Source organism: Aspergillus ochraceoroseus (genome assembly GCF_002846915.1).
Source record: "Aspergillus ochraceoroseus IBT 24754 chromosome Unknown P175scaffold_9, whole genome shotgun sequence".
NCBI classification, from domain to species: domain Eukaryota; kingdom Fungi; phylum Ascomycota; class Eurotiomycetes; order Eurotiales; family Aspergillaceae; genus Aspergillus; species Aspergillus ochraceoroseus.
Window position 1 is genome coordinate 99,446 of NW_024468484.1, and position 12,441 is coordinate 111,886.

The 12,441-nt window shown below is 48.5% G+C and overlaps 5 protein-coding genes across 5 annotated transcripts; 3 read left to right on the forward strand and 2 right to left on the reverse strand.

Moving 5' to 3' along the window:
* Positions 1–462: 462 nt before the first annotated feature.
* Positions 463–2,347, forward strand: P175DRAFT_0504413 (uncharacterized protein). Its single transcript, XM_040897865.1, has 2 exons — positions 463–844; positions 919–2,347. Exons 1-2 carry the CDS (start codon positions 832–834, stop codon positions 2,202–2,204), a joined length of 1,299 nt encoding a protein of 432 aa, XP_040749063.1. The 5' UTR covers positions 463–831; the 3' UTR covers positions 2,205–2,347.
* Positions 2,348–3,478: 1,131 nt separating this feature from the next.
* P175DRAFT_0372321 (uncharacterized protein) lies at positions 3,479–4,840 on the forward strand. The gene is made up of 4 exons (XM_040892951.1): positions 3,479–3,831; positions 4,278–4,383; positions 4,497–4,760; positions 4,817–4,840. The coding sequence occupies exons 1-3, from the start codon at positions 3,524–3,526 to the stop codon at positions 4,587–4,589; spliced, it is 507 nt and encodes a 168-aa protein (XP_040749064.1). The 5' UTR covers positions 3,479–3,523; the 3' UTR covers positions 4,590–4,760; positions 4,817–4,840.
* Positions 4,841–8,941: 4,101 nt separating this feature from the next.
* P175DRAFT_0535416 (uncharacterized protein) lies at positions 8,942–9,810 on the reverse strand (the record flags this gene model as incomplete). Its single annotated transcript, XM_040900220.1, has 2 exons — positions 8,942–9,093; positions 9,243–9,810. The coding sequence occupies 2 exons, from the start codon at positions 9,808–9,810 to the stop codon at positions 8,942–8,944; spliced, it is 720 nt and encodes a 239-aa protein (XP_040749065.1).
* A 624-nt stretch (positions 9,811–10,434) lies between these two features.
* P175DRAFT_0504417 (mitochondrial 54S ribosomal protein uL3m) lies at positions 10,435–11,477 on the forward strand. Its single transcript, XM_040897866.1, has 2 exons — positions 10,435–11,273; positions 11,348–11,477. Exons 1-2 carry the CDS (start codon positions 10,475–10,477, stop codon positions 11,443–11,445), a joined length of 897 nt encoding a protein of 298 aa, XP_040749066.1. The 5' UTR covers positions 10,435–10,474; the 3' UTR covers positions 11,446–11,477.
* On the reverse strand, positions 11,466–12,424 carry P175DRAFT_0504418 (cytochrome c oxidase assembly factor 1 family protein). Its single transcript, XM_040897867.1, has 2 exons — positions 11,905–12,424; positions 11,466–11,815 (listed from the first exon to the last, which is right to left on the reverse strand). The coding sequence occupies exons 1-2, from the start codon at positions 12,370–12,372 to the stop codon at positions 11,726–11,728; spliced, it is 558 nt and encodes a 185-aa protein (XP_040749067.1). The 5' UTR covers positions 12,373–12,424; the 3' UTR covers positions 11,466–11,725.
* Between the last annotated feature and the right edge of the window lie 17 nt (positions 12,425–12,441).

The window sequence follows — 12,441 nt, forward strand, 5'->3', positions numbered from 1 at the left end:
CAGGAACAAATTAGTTATGCGTGTAATAAATTAATCATACCTCCTGGATCCCCCAATTACTATTCCGGTGTTCCTGTCTCTCCACTTTTCCTCTTCTCACTGCCTCAACTCGCTCACTCTCTCTCTTTCTTTCTTTCTTTCTCTCTCTGTCTCTCTCTCTCTCTCTCTCTCTCTCTTACTCTCTCTCTTGTTCTCTTCCCCCTCCTCTCCTTTTCTTTCCTTCCCTTTTGTTTCTTGCACCCATTCCCCTCAATTCTTATTATCCCACCTTTCTTTTGATTCTTTTTACATTTTATTATGAAATCTGGCCCCCCATTATTTGCCTGAGGCCCAATGAATCTTGGTAGGTGGGCCTCGTTCCTGTTGGGTTCGCCCAAATTTCCCCTGACTGTTTCGCCAGGCAGATAAGACAGACCACCACTCAGTCCACCACCGAAAAGATTCGTTTCCTTGGACTTTGGCGCGCGGAATATTTTTTTTTTATTCCCCCCCCCCCCCTTTCTATCTCATTTCGATTGCATTGATATCTTTTTACGCTTCGCCTTTGTCGAACTTTGAATGGGAACCCCAATCCGTCGCGGAAATTGATTTCTATTCGATAATTCTCCGGTCACTCGGCTTACACATCGCTTCGCCCATTTTGACTTGAAGACGACGCGAACCGACCTCCTCTGGCCGTTTCATCTGGTAAATAATCTGGGAGATTGTTGAATCTGTGGAGGTCTTTGGTGGTTGACTTGATTCGAATCGGTGATTTAATTCACTCGAATCGGGAGAAGACTACTACTGGTCGGGGCAAAGAGATCCTGTTCCTCTCGAGTTCGATTCACAATGGAGTCATCTGGTGTGTGGATTTTGGTCTTCATAATTGTGGAATGGCTTTTGGACGATGTGTACTGACTGGCTTTTCTTTTTTAGAGAATATCTTGCCGCGGGCTGGACCTAGTACTCCGGCGACCAGCGAGACAACGTCTACAGCCACTACAACCACATCCCAGCCGACTTCTACCTCGTCCACATCCACTTCTACTTCTACTTCTACATCAACGACGACATCGTCGGAACCCACAACCACCACCACTACAAGCACTACCACAACTACTTCGGACACCCCGACGACTACTTCTACAACAACTACAACCACCACCACCACCTCTTCCTCTTCCTCCTCTTCTTCCTCCTCCTCCTCCTCTTCAACCACCACTGCCCCATCAACCTCAAGTACGACTACCGAGTCTTCCACCTCTTCGGATACCGACACCAACGCTCCTTCGACGGCTACCGTGACTATTACCAGCACTGGCTCTCCGATTACTACAACCGCAACTGGGAATGGAGCTGATAGTACGACTTCATCAATAGGATCATCCTCGACATCCTCCACCACAGGTGCAGGTGGCTCCGGACTTTCGGCCGGTAGTACGATTGCAGTGGCAGTGGTTGTCCCTGTTGTTTCAGTGGCTATTATTATCCTCGCTGCCTTGTGGTTCTGGAGGAAATACAAAGCCAAGAAGGCAGCGGAGGAGGAGCGCCGGAAGGAGGTTGAAGAATATGGCTTCAACCCTAACAATGACCCAACATTGCCTTCCGTAATGGGTGGTGCTGCCCTCGCGCCTAAGGATGATACCTCCGGATACCGAGGATGGGGAACCACTTCTGCGGCTCGCAAAGCGTCAACCAACTTATCGAGCGGCGCTGGAGCTGGACTTGCAATGTCTGAAGCTGGAAGTCAACCCGGTTACCACCATGCCGCTACCCCAAGCGACGGCACCATCCAATATTCCGAAGGACACCAAGGCCCGGCCGAAACGGAGCCGTATGGAATTTTGGGCGCCGCTCCCGTCGCTGCTGGGGCTGTTGGTGGAGGTGCTGCTGCTGCTGCTGCCGCGCACAGCCGAAACGCAGACATCCACCGCGGTCCGTCTAATGCATCCTCTGCGTATTCTGCGGCTAACCGATCCGACGCCTCGGACGAGAGCCATATGTCAGCCACTCATCCTACTGGGACCTACTATGATGAGAACCCGTACTATAGCGATATGCAACAGCAGTACGGAGCGTATGGTGAAGGCCCGTATAGTGAAGGCCCGTATGGTGGTGGTCAGCCTGTGATCCGGGATGTTCAAGCACGTCGCAATACCCGAATTGAGAACCCTTCAGTCTTCCCCAGACAAGGTAATGCTGGCATTGCGCAGAACTTTTAAGATGCCAGTAAAAGGCGGGCTTCGATTTAACCTGAAGGGCCGAAAGGGCAATCGACTGGCGCGGACCGGTGTTTCCTGCCAGTCAAAATGGGGCAAGACGGACGCTGTTGAGGGGCAAAAAAAAAAAAAAAAAAAAAAAAAAAGGGCGCAACAAAGCCCATGGTCCTTTTTTGAACCCTCCTATGCCAGGTATCCATCCATGTTATCATCATGGTCTTGAAAACTATTTGGTTCCTGGATGGACTGGGACTGTGTTCTGCATATCCTTGTTCTTGACTGGCATATTTTCCTCTCTTTCCTTTTACTCGGATGTGATACCAGTTGCATATTTCTCTCGTTTTATGCTTTATTTCATGTGGTCATACTGTTCTATTGCCAATGTTTGGCAGCATTATTTTTTTATTTTTATTTTTATTTTTTTTGGCCTTCTCCCTTTTGTTAAGAGTGGCTATTTCCCGCCATTCCTGACTGACCCATATTTGTGAGATCTCCTTGGGCTGTTTGTTATTTGGCATACCGATATATCCTTTGCTTTGTGTCACTTTGTGTGTACATTTATGACTTTTTTTTTTTTTTTCTTTTTTTTCAATTCTAGCGCTATGCAAAGGAATGCATGGATTTTCTTTTCTGTTCCCTGTCAATGTCAACCCTCTCTTACTGTCATATTCCTCCATCCATTATATTTCTCTCTGTTGATTCTGACCTGGATATATTGTGAGTGGACTCGGCTGTCTATTAGGGCGCCGCTACCTGTGGTTATATACGTGAGCTAGGGTAATTGAATACATATGGCTTCTGACCTGTAAAAAAATTCATATAGAATCTAGATCCTCGTGGTCAGTAAGGAGAAAAGACCGATGCAGGACGAAGCTGGCGATGTAGATCGAGTAGCAGCAGGGTGGTCACTGCTATCGCTATCAGATAGATCCTTCAAAGAAGAGCTTATCAAGGGTTAGCTATCGGTCAGCACCCTGATCCGTTACATCATCATAACCTTGAATCGAGAGGATATTTTCTTTCCATCCCGGTTCAACTTTGCTGTGCTTGACGATAGCTTACTGTTCCTACAAACAAAGCACGTTGTGATCCAACTGGCTGTGGTTGGACTGACTCGACCGGCTGCTGCTTTAGTGTGACCACGGGGGAGAACGAAGAACGTGGGCCATTTGGTATGTCTGATTCGCCCGGAAACAGCTTTCTCTCCCTCCACCTCTTCTACCAGGTTAGGTAGGTACCTAACTTCCCTTCTCTCTCTCTCTCTCTCTCTCTTTTTTTTTTTTTGCCAGACGAGACACATGATTCGACCCCAACCTTGATTGATGTCATTTTCCTTTCATTCCTATTTGTTCCTGGCCTGTGCTGGTGGACTTTCCTCGACAATTCCGGCGGATTACTTACTTTGGACTTTGATTCTGTTTCTCTTTCTGTGGACGAAAAAAAAGTCGCCCCGCGCTGGCCCGCCGTTCAACTACTACTGCCCGGATGCCCTGCAGCTTCAGCAGCACCACCATCACCATCACCATCACCATCACCATCACCATCAATCAGTGTCCCCTTTCCCTGTGGTTCAACTGTTCAGCTTGACCCTCTGCTTAATTACGGCATCCTGTATTCGCAAGAAACTTCCGTAAGTCGGTCTGCCGTTGTCCTGCCCAGCCTAGCCTAGACTTACCCACCCCTGGAGTCCATATTGTGTCCCATCTTACTACTCCCGCCGTCCACTCCACACACGGCCTCCTTGAGTCCTTCTTCGGCGGCACTTTCTGGAGCCTACTGCTTGTTCCATTGTGACTAACTTGCTCTTACTACCGATCTGTCATTGACCCCACTTCGGTACTATTCTCTCCCTCTCTGCCTTCTGTTGCCTCCCCTCAATCCAAAGACGAAGTTGCTGTGCCGCGGAGAGGGGTAGGTGTCATTACCTGCGTATTCCTTCTGTCACCTTTTTCTTCTTCTTCTTCTTCTTCTTCTTCTTCTTCTTCTTCCCCTCCCCCTTTCCTTCTTCTTCTCTTCTTTCTTCTCTTCTCGCATTCAATTCTCTCACGGATCGCGCGATTGACATCTTGGGTTTGGTTGTCCCATCCCGTTGTCCTATTGCTTCCTCGGCTTCGCCTTACTAGGCACGCTTGCCCCAACGGACTGGCAGAGTCCTTGGCTGTTAAAGAGAGCTTCTCAAGATGTACGTGCCCTTGTCCCTGGATAACGAGGAAGCTGTGTTCCGATTACATCCCAATCAATGCATCTGACGTCCTTCGTGCATCACTGGGCTACGGCTAACCATTGAGCTTACAGGAAGTTCGGCAAGCAGATTCAGCGCAGACAGCTCGATCTCCCGGAATATGCCGCCAGTTTCGTAAACTACAAAGCTTTAAAGAAGGTTGCTAGTGACATATCTTGGGCTCTGTGAGCGTCGGAACTAACATCAACCCGATATAGCTTATCAAGCAACTGAGTGCGACTCCGAAAATCCCCGCCCAGAGTTCTGCGGGCATTCAAGATGTCCCCGAAGCACAGGCCGCGCTCCGCGCGAACAAAGAGGTGTTCTTCTTTCGACTGGTATGTTTGCTCTGGTTCGCCGGGCAATGAGTTAGTATGATTGATTATTTGGTTAGGAACGTGAAATAGAAAAGGTCAACACCTTTTATCTACAGAAGGAAGCTGAGGTTTGTCCATCGTCCGACATCCAAGGTTATAGGCATCTGACGCTGTGCTGCAGTTCTCACAACGGTTGAAAACACTGGTTGATAAGAAGAGAGTCGTCCAGTCGCGGACGGTGACCAACTCCAAAGCTCCCGCGAATTTCGTTGCCCTGCTCGAGGGCTTCCAACAGTTCGATGGCGATCTCAACAAATTACAGGTGAATTCCGTTCTCTCTGTAAAATGGGGCAGGCAGGAGTCTGATATGTCTTTCTAAATAGCAATTTGTCGAGATCAATGAGACTGCCATGTCGAAGATTCTTAAAAAGGTTCGTTCGCCCGTTGGTTTCCCCCGTTCGCTTTGAGTTTTTATGCTGACAAGGGGGTTTTTTTTTTTTTTTTTTTTTTTAGTGGGATAAAACATCTAAGGTCCGAAAGAATCGTGTCTGCCGTTGTTTTCGATGCCCCATGCTGATATCATTTTGTATAGTCCCGCATGAAGGAATTATACCTCCAACGCGCCGTCGAAGTACAACCGTGTTTTAATCGAGAGGTTCTACGTGACCTCTCCGATCGGGCAACGACTGCACGACTAGAACTAGAAGCTTGGGCGGAGGGAGAAAATATTCACTACGACACCACCCGCCCAGCTGACCGGTCCGCCGGTGTCCAGCCGTTCGGTGCGGGCGAGGATGACCTTGATCTTCATATGCTGCAGTCTGCGACTACCGGAAACCTGCAAACCCTGCGCGAGTGGACAGCCAAGTTGCAGTCTTCCCCCGATGCTCGTGAGCGCGCGACGCGCACCTTCCTGGCCGCAATCAACGAGTATTCTGATGAGGTGCTTGCGCTTCTCCTTGAAAGCGGGTTAGTTGATTTGTTCGCAGAAGACGACATCAACGAGCGTAACTGCATGCACGAGGCGGCGATCTCGGGCCGAGAATTCGTCTTCCAGGCGGGCCTGGCAGCCAATGTTGATATCTCCCGGGCTGATGTCTACGGAAGGATTCCTCTGCACTATGCTTGTATCCACGGTCGCGTGGAGATGGTGCAGCAGCTTTTGGCCGCAAATCCAGATACCGTTGACATCATGGATCACGACAACTTCACTCCCTTGATTCACAGCATTGTCAAAAACCAGCTTGCCTGTGCTGAGCAGCTTCTTTGCAACAACGCTCGTATTGACCCCGCTTCTGAATCCGATCACATCCCGTTGAACTTGGCATGCCAGCATGGGTCCCTTCAAATCGTGAGGATGCTCTTGGAGCGAGGAGCAAAATTACTTCCGGACGCAGAAGGCCTTTACCCCCAGCACATGGTTGCGCGCGCTTCACAATCGCCTGAGATTATCTTGTTGCTTAAGCAACATGGAGCTGACCTCAACCAAAAAGACAAGTTGTACCAGTGGACTCCTCTTTTCCATGCGGCTAGCGAGGGCTGCGTCGATTGTTTGCGCACGCTTCTGGAACTTGGTGTGGACGCCAGTGCTGTGGATGAGAAAAATCTCGCTGCCATGTACTATGCTGCCTGGGAAGGCCATCTTGAATGCATGCTCTTGCTCTGGTCTCATTGTACCGAATCCCGTCCATCGCAACGGCCTTTGGATATTCTGAATGGCCTGAGGCTAGGGGAACCTGGCTCTCTCGTGGAATGGCAAGAGAAGACGACATCGGCTACTGATGACATGGAGACGGTGGACGGCATTCCCGATCTGTCTCTTCCACCTCCGATCATCCCCCTACGCCGTTACGGACACAACTTCTTGGATAAGAAGGTATTCATCCAGATTCTCTTTGACCCTAGAAGCAATGGATCGATTTGCTTTGACCAGTCTGGCCGGTATCCTGCTGCTCGACTTACCATCTCGTCTAAGCTTTCCGACTTGATTCCACGCACTGTGATGCTTCCGATTCAGGAGGACTCGCGGATGATTTCATTCCATGTGGATAACCTAGCGACATTTGCCGTTGATTTCGAGATTTTCCCTACATTTGGCTCGAAGGTAATCGCAAAGACAGTCGCTCTCCCCACAGTGTTTAGGGCCGAACAATCGAGCGCGGGCTCCTGTTCCTTGCCTCTGTTCGATCCTCGGTTACGCTCGATTGGGCAGCTTCACTTTGAATTCCAGGTTATCAAGCCGTACCACGGAGATCCTCTGGAGATTACGCATTTTGCAACGTACTGGAAGGCCACCAGCGCTACTGACTCGGAACACAACGGTCTCGTCACCGGGTCGAGTCTCTCGGGGGACCATGTTCAGCTCTTTGTGCAGCTCACAAGAGACAGAATTCCCGTGGTCTACCCGCGATACACAGTCCAGCACTATGGCATCGACATCCCTATCTGCCATCTTACCTTGTCTGAGTTCCAAGCCATCGGCTCCGAAAAGGGGGTCAATCGTCCGGAAATTTTCGAATTCCTCCAGACACACGCCTTGAGTGATTTGGCCCAGGCCCACCGACTTGTGGCAGCATCATTCCTGTCCCTACGTGAGGTCTTCCATAATCTACCCGTCACTGTCAATGTCAACTTGTCGATTCTCTACCCATCAGCTGCAGAGGAGCAAGCGTTGAACATGACCTCAATGGCGGATATCAACAGCTTCGCGGATGCTATCTTAACAGTAGTATTCGACCATGCCCGTATCGCACGCGACCAGAACCCAGAATTCATGCGTTCTGTCGTGTTCACTTCTTACAATGCTAATATTTGTATTGCGTTGAACTGGAAGCAACCGAACTGTGAGTCTCTTTTTTTTTTTTTTTTTTTTGACATAGGTCATATAGTAAGCTAACTTTAATTACTTCAGATCCTGTCCTTCTTTGCAATGACCTTGGTCAAATTCGGGACTTGACCCGTGAAGTCGGGTCACATCCAGACGTTGACAGCAGTGGTCGAGCATCAATGTCTATCAAGGAGTCCGCGCGCATTGCACAAAGCAACAACTTTATGGGTCTGATATGCCGCTCTAGTCTCTTGGTAACCCCTCCTCTTTTTTTTTTTTTTTTTTCTCTCCTTTACTCTTATTATTATTGGCTAGAACATATAACTAACATTCTTTAGAACGTCGTACCCGCCCTAATCGAGACAATCAAAGAACTCGGCCTTGTACTTGTAGCAGATACTTCGGACGAAGCCGAACAGCCGGAACAAAACGCCCCCATGGCGGCCATAGGCTCCATGGGCGTGGCCGAGTGGGCATACCGCATGCCCGATGGTGTGAACGGCGTGATGAAAGCCAACGGTATTCTGCGGTTCAACGACATGATTGATATGTGATGTTCTTTCTGTTTCATGTCTATACCCTATGATTTTTGACTTTGATATTCTTCTTCTTCTCCGCTTGTTTACTTACTTACTTACCTACTTTCTATCGTCTCCCCCTCCCCCCCTTCCTTTTTTTTTTCCCTTCTCATTCTCATATATATGCCAACGAAGATAACGAGTTCTGAGTAGTCAAAATGTTTTCCATTTTCTCTCTCTGTTTCCTTTAGGAGGTTTTTTTGTGTGGTTTGTTGGATTATCATCGGCTGCATTACCATTTTATCATTTTTCTGTTTATTGGTTGGTTATCGAAAATTTTTGGTGGATGAACTAGACTGGTGTTTTTTTTTTTTTTTTTTTTATTGTGTGCATTTACTTGTTTTCTCTTTTCATTTCATCTTTATTTTATCTGATGACTCCTGTTCTTCTGTTTTGACGAATACCCAGTGTGAAAATGCCAGAGTGGAGGAATTAGATCTAACAGTTAATGTACAATGTACAGTGTGCAATCAATCAATCAATCAATCAATCAATCAGTCAATCAGTCACTTCGTGAGTGTAATATCTAGTTGAACATCGCTATGCAAAAAATCAGGTTAAAAAAAAACAAAAACAAAAAGCGGGGGCTCCCTTGTTATACATATATATTGGAATGTTTTCTGTCAACGACGTATTTTAGGAATCAAGTAGTCGAGTACAACGAAATTGAGGTGAGTTGGTCGAAACAAGATGTTTGTTCATTTGTCCATGAGGAAGGAAGGAACCAGGAACCGGGACCAGCAAGCCAGACCAAGACCAAGACTCAAAAGAAGAAGAGAGAGCACGGCAAGGCTGGCTTACATACCCTTAGGCTTGCCCTTGGCAATGTCCCATCCCCATTGTCTAAGGATCTTGACAACTTTAGGCGTAATGGCCGCTGTCAAGGGCACACGGACAAAAATGAAGCTCTTGTGGATTGCATATGCGAGCGCAAGCTGGGTCCAAAGACCTGTATAGTAAAGACGAAGTTAGTTAGCTATCATTTCTGGTGGTTTTTTTTTTTTTTTTTTTTTTAGATAAACCAATCCAATCAATCCCTCCTTGATAAAATAAAAGGAGCGACGGGGAAGAGAAACGAGAATGGAAAACACAACGTACTAGCTTCCTCACCACCCTTGGCAACCTCTCCCTCGCCCTCGGCCTTTTCTTCCTCCTCTGGAGAAACAAGTCCAGGCCACACCTTGGCCACAGCGCTCTTCACAGACTCTACAACAACATGCTCGTAGTGTCCGACGGTCTCGGCGCCGAGGAACCGCACGGCCGCGAAACAGAAGGGGAAGTCCAGCGCAGACAGGAAAAGGTAGATCCAGAGCGCCGACCAACCATATTCGCGCGAGAGGGCTTTTAGGCGTTGCGAGAGGGATTGCGCAGATTGTTTTGTTGAAGAGGAGGAGGAGGAGAATTTGGGGCGCGTGGAGTTGAAAAAGCGCTGGAATGTGGCAGTAGTGGATTGGGATTGGGAGATTCTGATTCTCCAGGGTGAGACGGAGGAAGGGCGAGTATTGTTTCGGGCTGAAGAGGAGAGGAGTTGCTTTGTTGTTGCTGTTTGGAGCGAGAATGGTCGAGTGGTGGTAAGCTTTGTTCGCAGGATTTGGGAAGGGGTGAAAGTGAGGTTGGCAGGTTGAGAGGCCCAGCGGCGTGTGAGGAGGGGATTTCGGAGGGACATTGCGATATTCTTAGACTCTGATAACTGTATCCGTATTTTGTATTTGTATTTGTGCTTGTTGCTTGGTGAGAATGCTGGTTGGTTCTCTTTGCGATTGAGTTGAATTTTTTTTTTTTTTTTTTTCCTTTCTCCCTTGGGGTTGCCTCTATTTTCCGATGTGTTGGCTAGTCGAGGTAAATGGTAAGTAGTATCTTGATTGTAAAGACTGGATGAACGACGCTCAAGAGAAAACGAAGTGAGATGACGTTTTGACCGCAGGGAGAGAGAGAGAGAGAGAGAGAGAAAGAGAGAGAGAAAGATCAGAAAGATGAGTTAGTTAGGCTCGGTGAATCGGAGTTGAGGACGGATGACTTCGGCTGGATTCGAGATGGTTCCTGCGTCAACGGAGTTAATGAACTATTCGGGTTCCCGCAAGAGATGGATGTGTCGATATAGTATATTGATTCAATACTAAAGTACCTCCCGTCTTTTTTACCCGGGAGCGATTTAAATTAGCTATACAATCTGGCGTGGCTACGATACCGATGTCGTGTTGGTGCCTGATATAAAGGGCAACAGCCCTCACCGCCTTCCCTCGCATCTCGTCGAAAATTCTCGGAAAAGAGGCAGGACGAAGAAACAGACAGACATCCATCTCGATATCCAACTTAACAACGCACTCGCTATGTCCCCCCGTCTGTCAAGGAAGCTCACCCAGCTTCCTCTCTTTTTCGGCGTTGGGTCTCCCCAATTGATCACCCCTAGCAATGTCCCCATCCGCACATTCGGTATCCGCTCTCTAAACCCGCCCAAAGCCTCCCGGTTCAATGTCGCTCCTGATCTCCCCGTGCTGAAGTCGACTCCCACCGCGGCTCTCGAACGTAAAGCAAACACCCTTCCCCTCCGGACAGGCGCTATTGCCATCAAGAAGGGCATGACTGCCATATATGACGCCGAGTCGGGGAAACGCATCCCCTGTACCGTGCTCCAGCTCGACCGCGTCCAGGTCGTCTCGCAGAAGACGAGGGAGAAGCATGGCTATTTTGCCGTGCAGCTGGGTTCGGGCTGGAAGCACGCGAGCAACATGACCAAGTCGCTGCTGGGTCATTTCTCGAGTAATGGAGTTTCGCCGAAACGATATGTCTATGAGTTCCGTGTGAAGGACGAGACCGGTCTCTTGCCTGTTGGACAGTTAGTGAATGCGGATTGGTTCCAGGTGGGACAGTATGTCGATACCCGGTCCAATTCCAAGGGTAAGGGCTTCGCTGGTGTGATGAAGAGACACGGCTTCGGTGGTCAGGACCGCAGTCACGGTGTTAGTTTGACACATCGTTCACTTGGTTCTGCTGGTCCGAGTCAGGGTGGTGGTTCTAGGGTCTATCCCGGAAAGAAGATGGCTGGAAATATGGGTAATGAGCAGAATACAGTGCAGAACCTGAAGGTTCTCAAGGTGGATGTGGAGAATGGTCTTGTTGTTGTTAATGGTATGCAACCTCCGTCCATTTTTTTCACCTCTGTTATCGGTCTATGTTTGAGATGCTAATTTTATATTCCATAGGTGCTGTGAGCGGCCCCAAAGGTTGTGTTGTGAGGATACAGGATGCTATCAAGAAGCCATGGCCTGAAACCGCACCTGCGGCTGAAGCTTCTGCATAAATCCTATTGGATCCGGTTTCTTTTCTGAAAATGTACTATTACACTATACTGTTTTCTAGAGCGGCGTCTGTATATGATACATAAATGATATCCTTATCTTTTTTTTTCAATTCTCCCGCTTCGTTGTTTTCTCCGTCGGCCAAGTTTGGAAGACTCGCTTCAATAAATACATGCACCCAAACGCCCCAACCTAATGCAGAGGAGAAATATTCTAAATATACAATCTAGACAACACCAGAGCCATGGTCATTGCAGTGGAGTCTAGCGTTCCTGTACCAATTTACTCCTGACGGAACGGATCATTGCCGTTCTCAAGAAGTTGGATCACAGCTCCATCCTCTGTCTCCAAGCTCCATTCCTCAGTACGGAACTAGAAAAAGAAGAAAAAAAAAAAAAAAACCATATTAGCAATCCAACCTTCCCCTAACCAGGACGAAACAGAAGACAAGGGAAACGAACAAAACTCATCCGATCCGGTCTCACACTCCGAAACCTCATTTTACCTTGCGTCTTGGTCCCCTTCACCCAGAAAGAGATATTAATACGCCCATGCAGCTGGTTCATCTCCCCACTGATCCATGGAATCTTTTGCGCAAAGTAAATCTGATCGCCTAGGATCTCCCGCGCCTTGGGAGAAGTCCGCAGAGCATACAGTGTGCTGTTGACCACACTAGACGAAGACTTCTGGTAGTTGAAGATACCAAGCATAGCAGCGCCCACAACCACAGCAAAAATAGGTAGTGTGCGTATCCATCGTCGTTGCTCGTTGTTAATCGAAGGGAGCTCACGGTCTGCGCGACGTTCCATCAGCGGGCCTGAATTATCCTTGGGAGCCGGAATGAGGGTGCGACGAGGAACGAGATTTCGGGCGTTGACTTTGGGGAATTGCGGAACGCCAATGCGTCTCCTCGCAGCGTGGAAAATCATTTTTGGATGTTTGCGAGCTGAGGGTCGGGGCTTGCAGTATTCCAAGTTGGGGAGGGGGGGGGGGGGTAT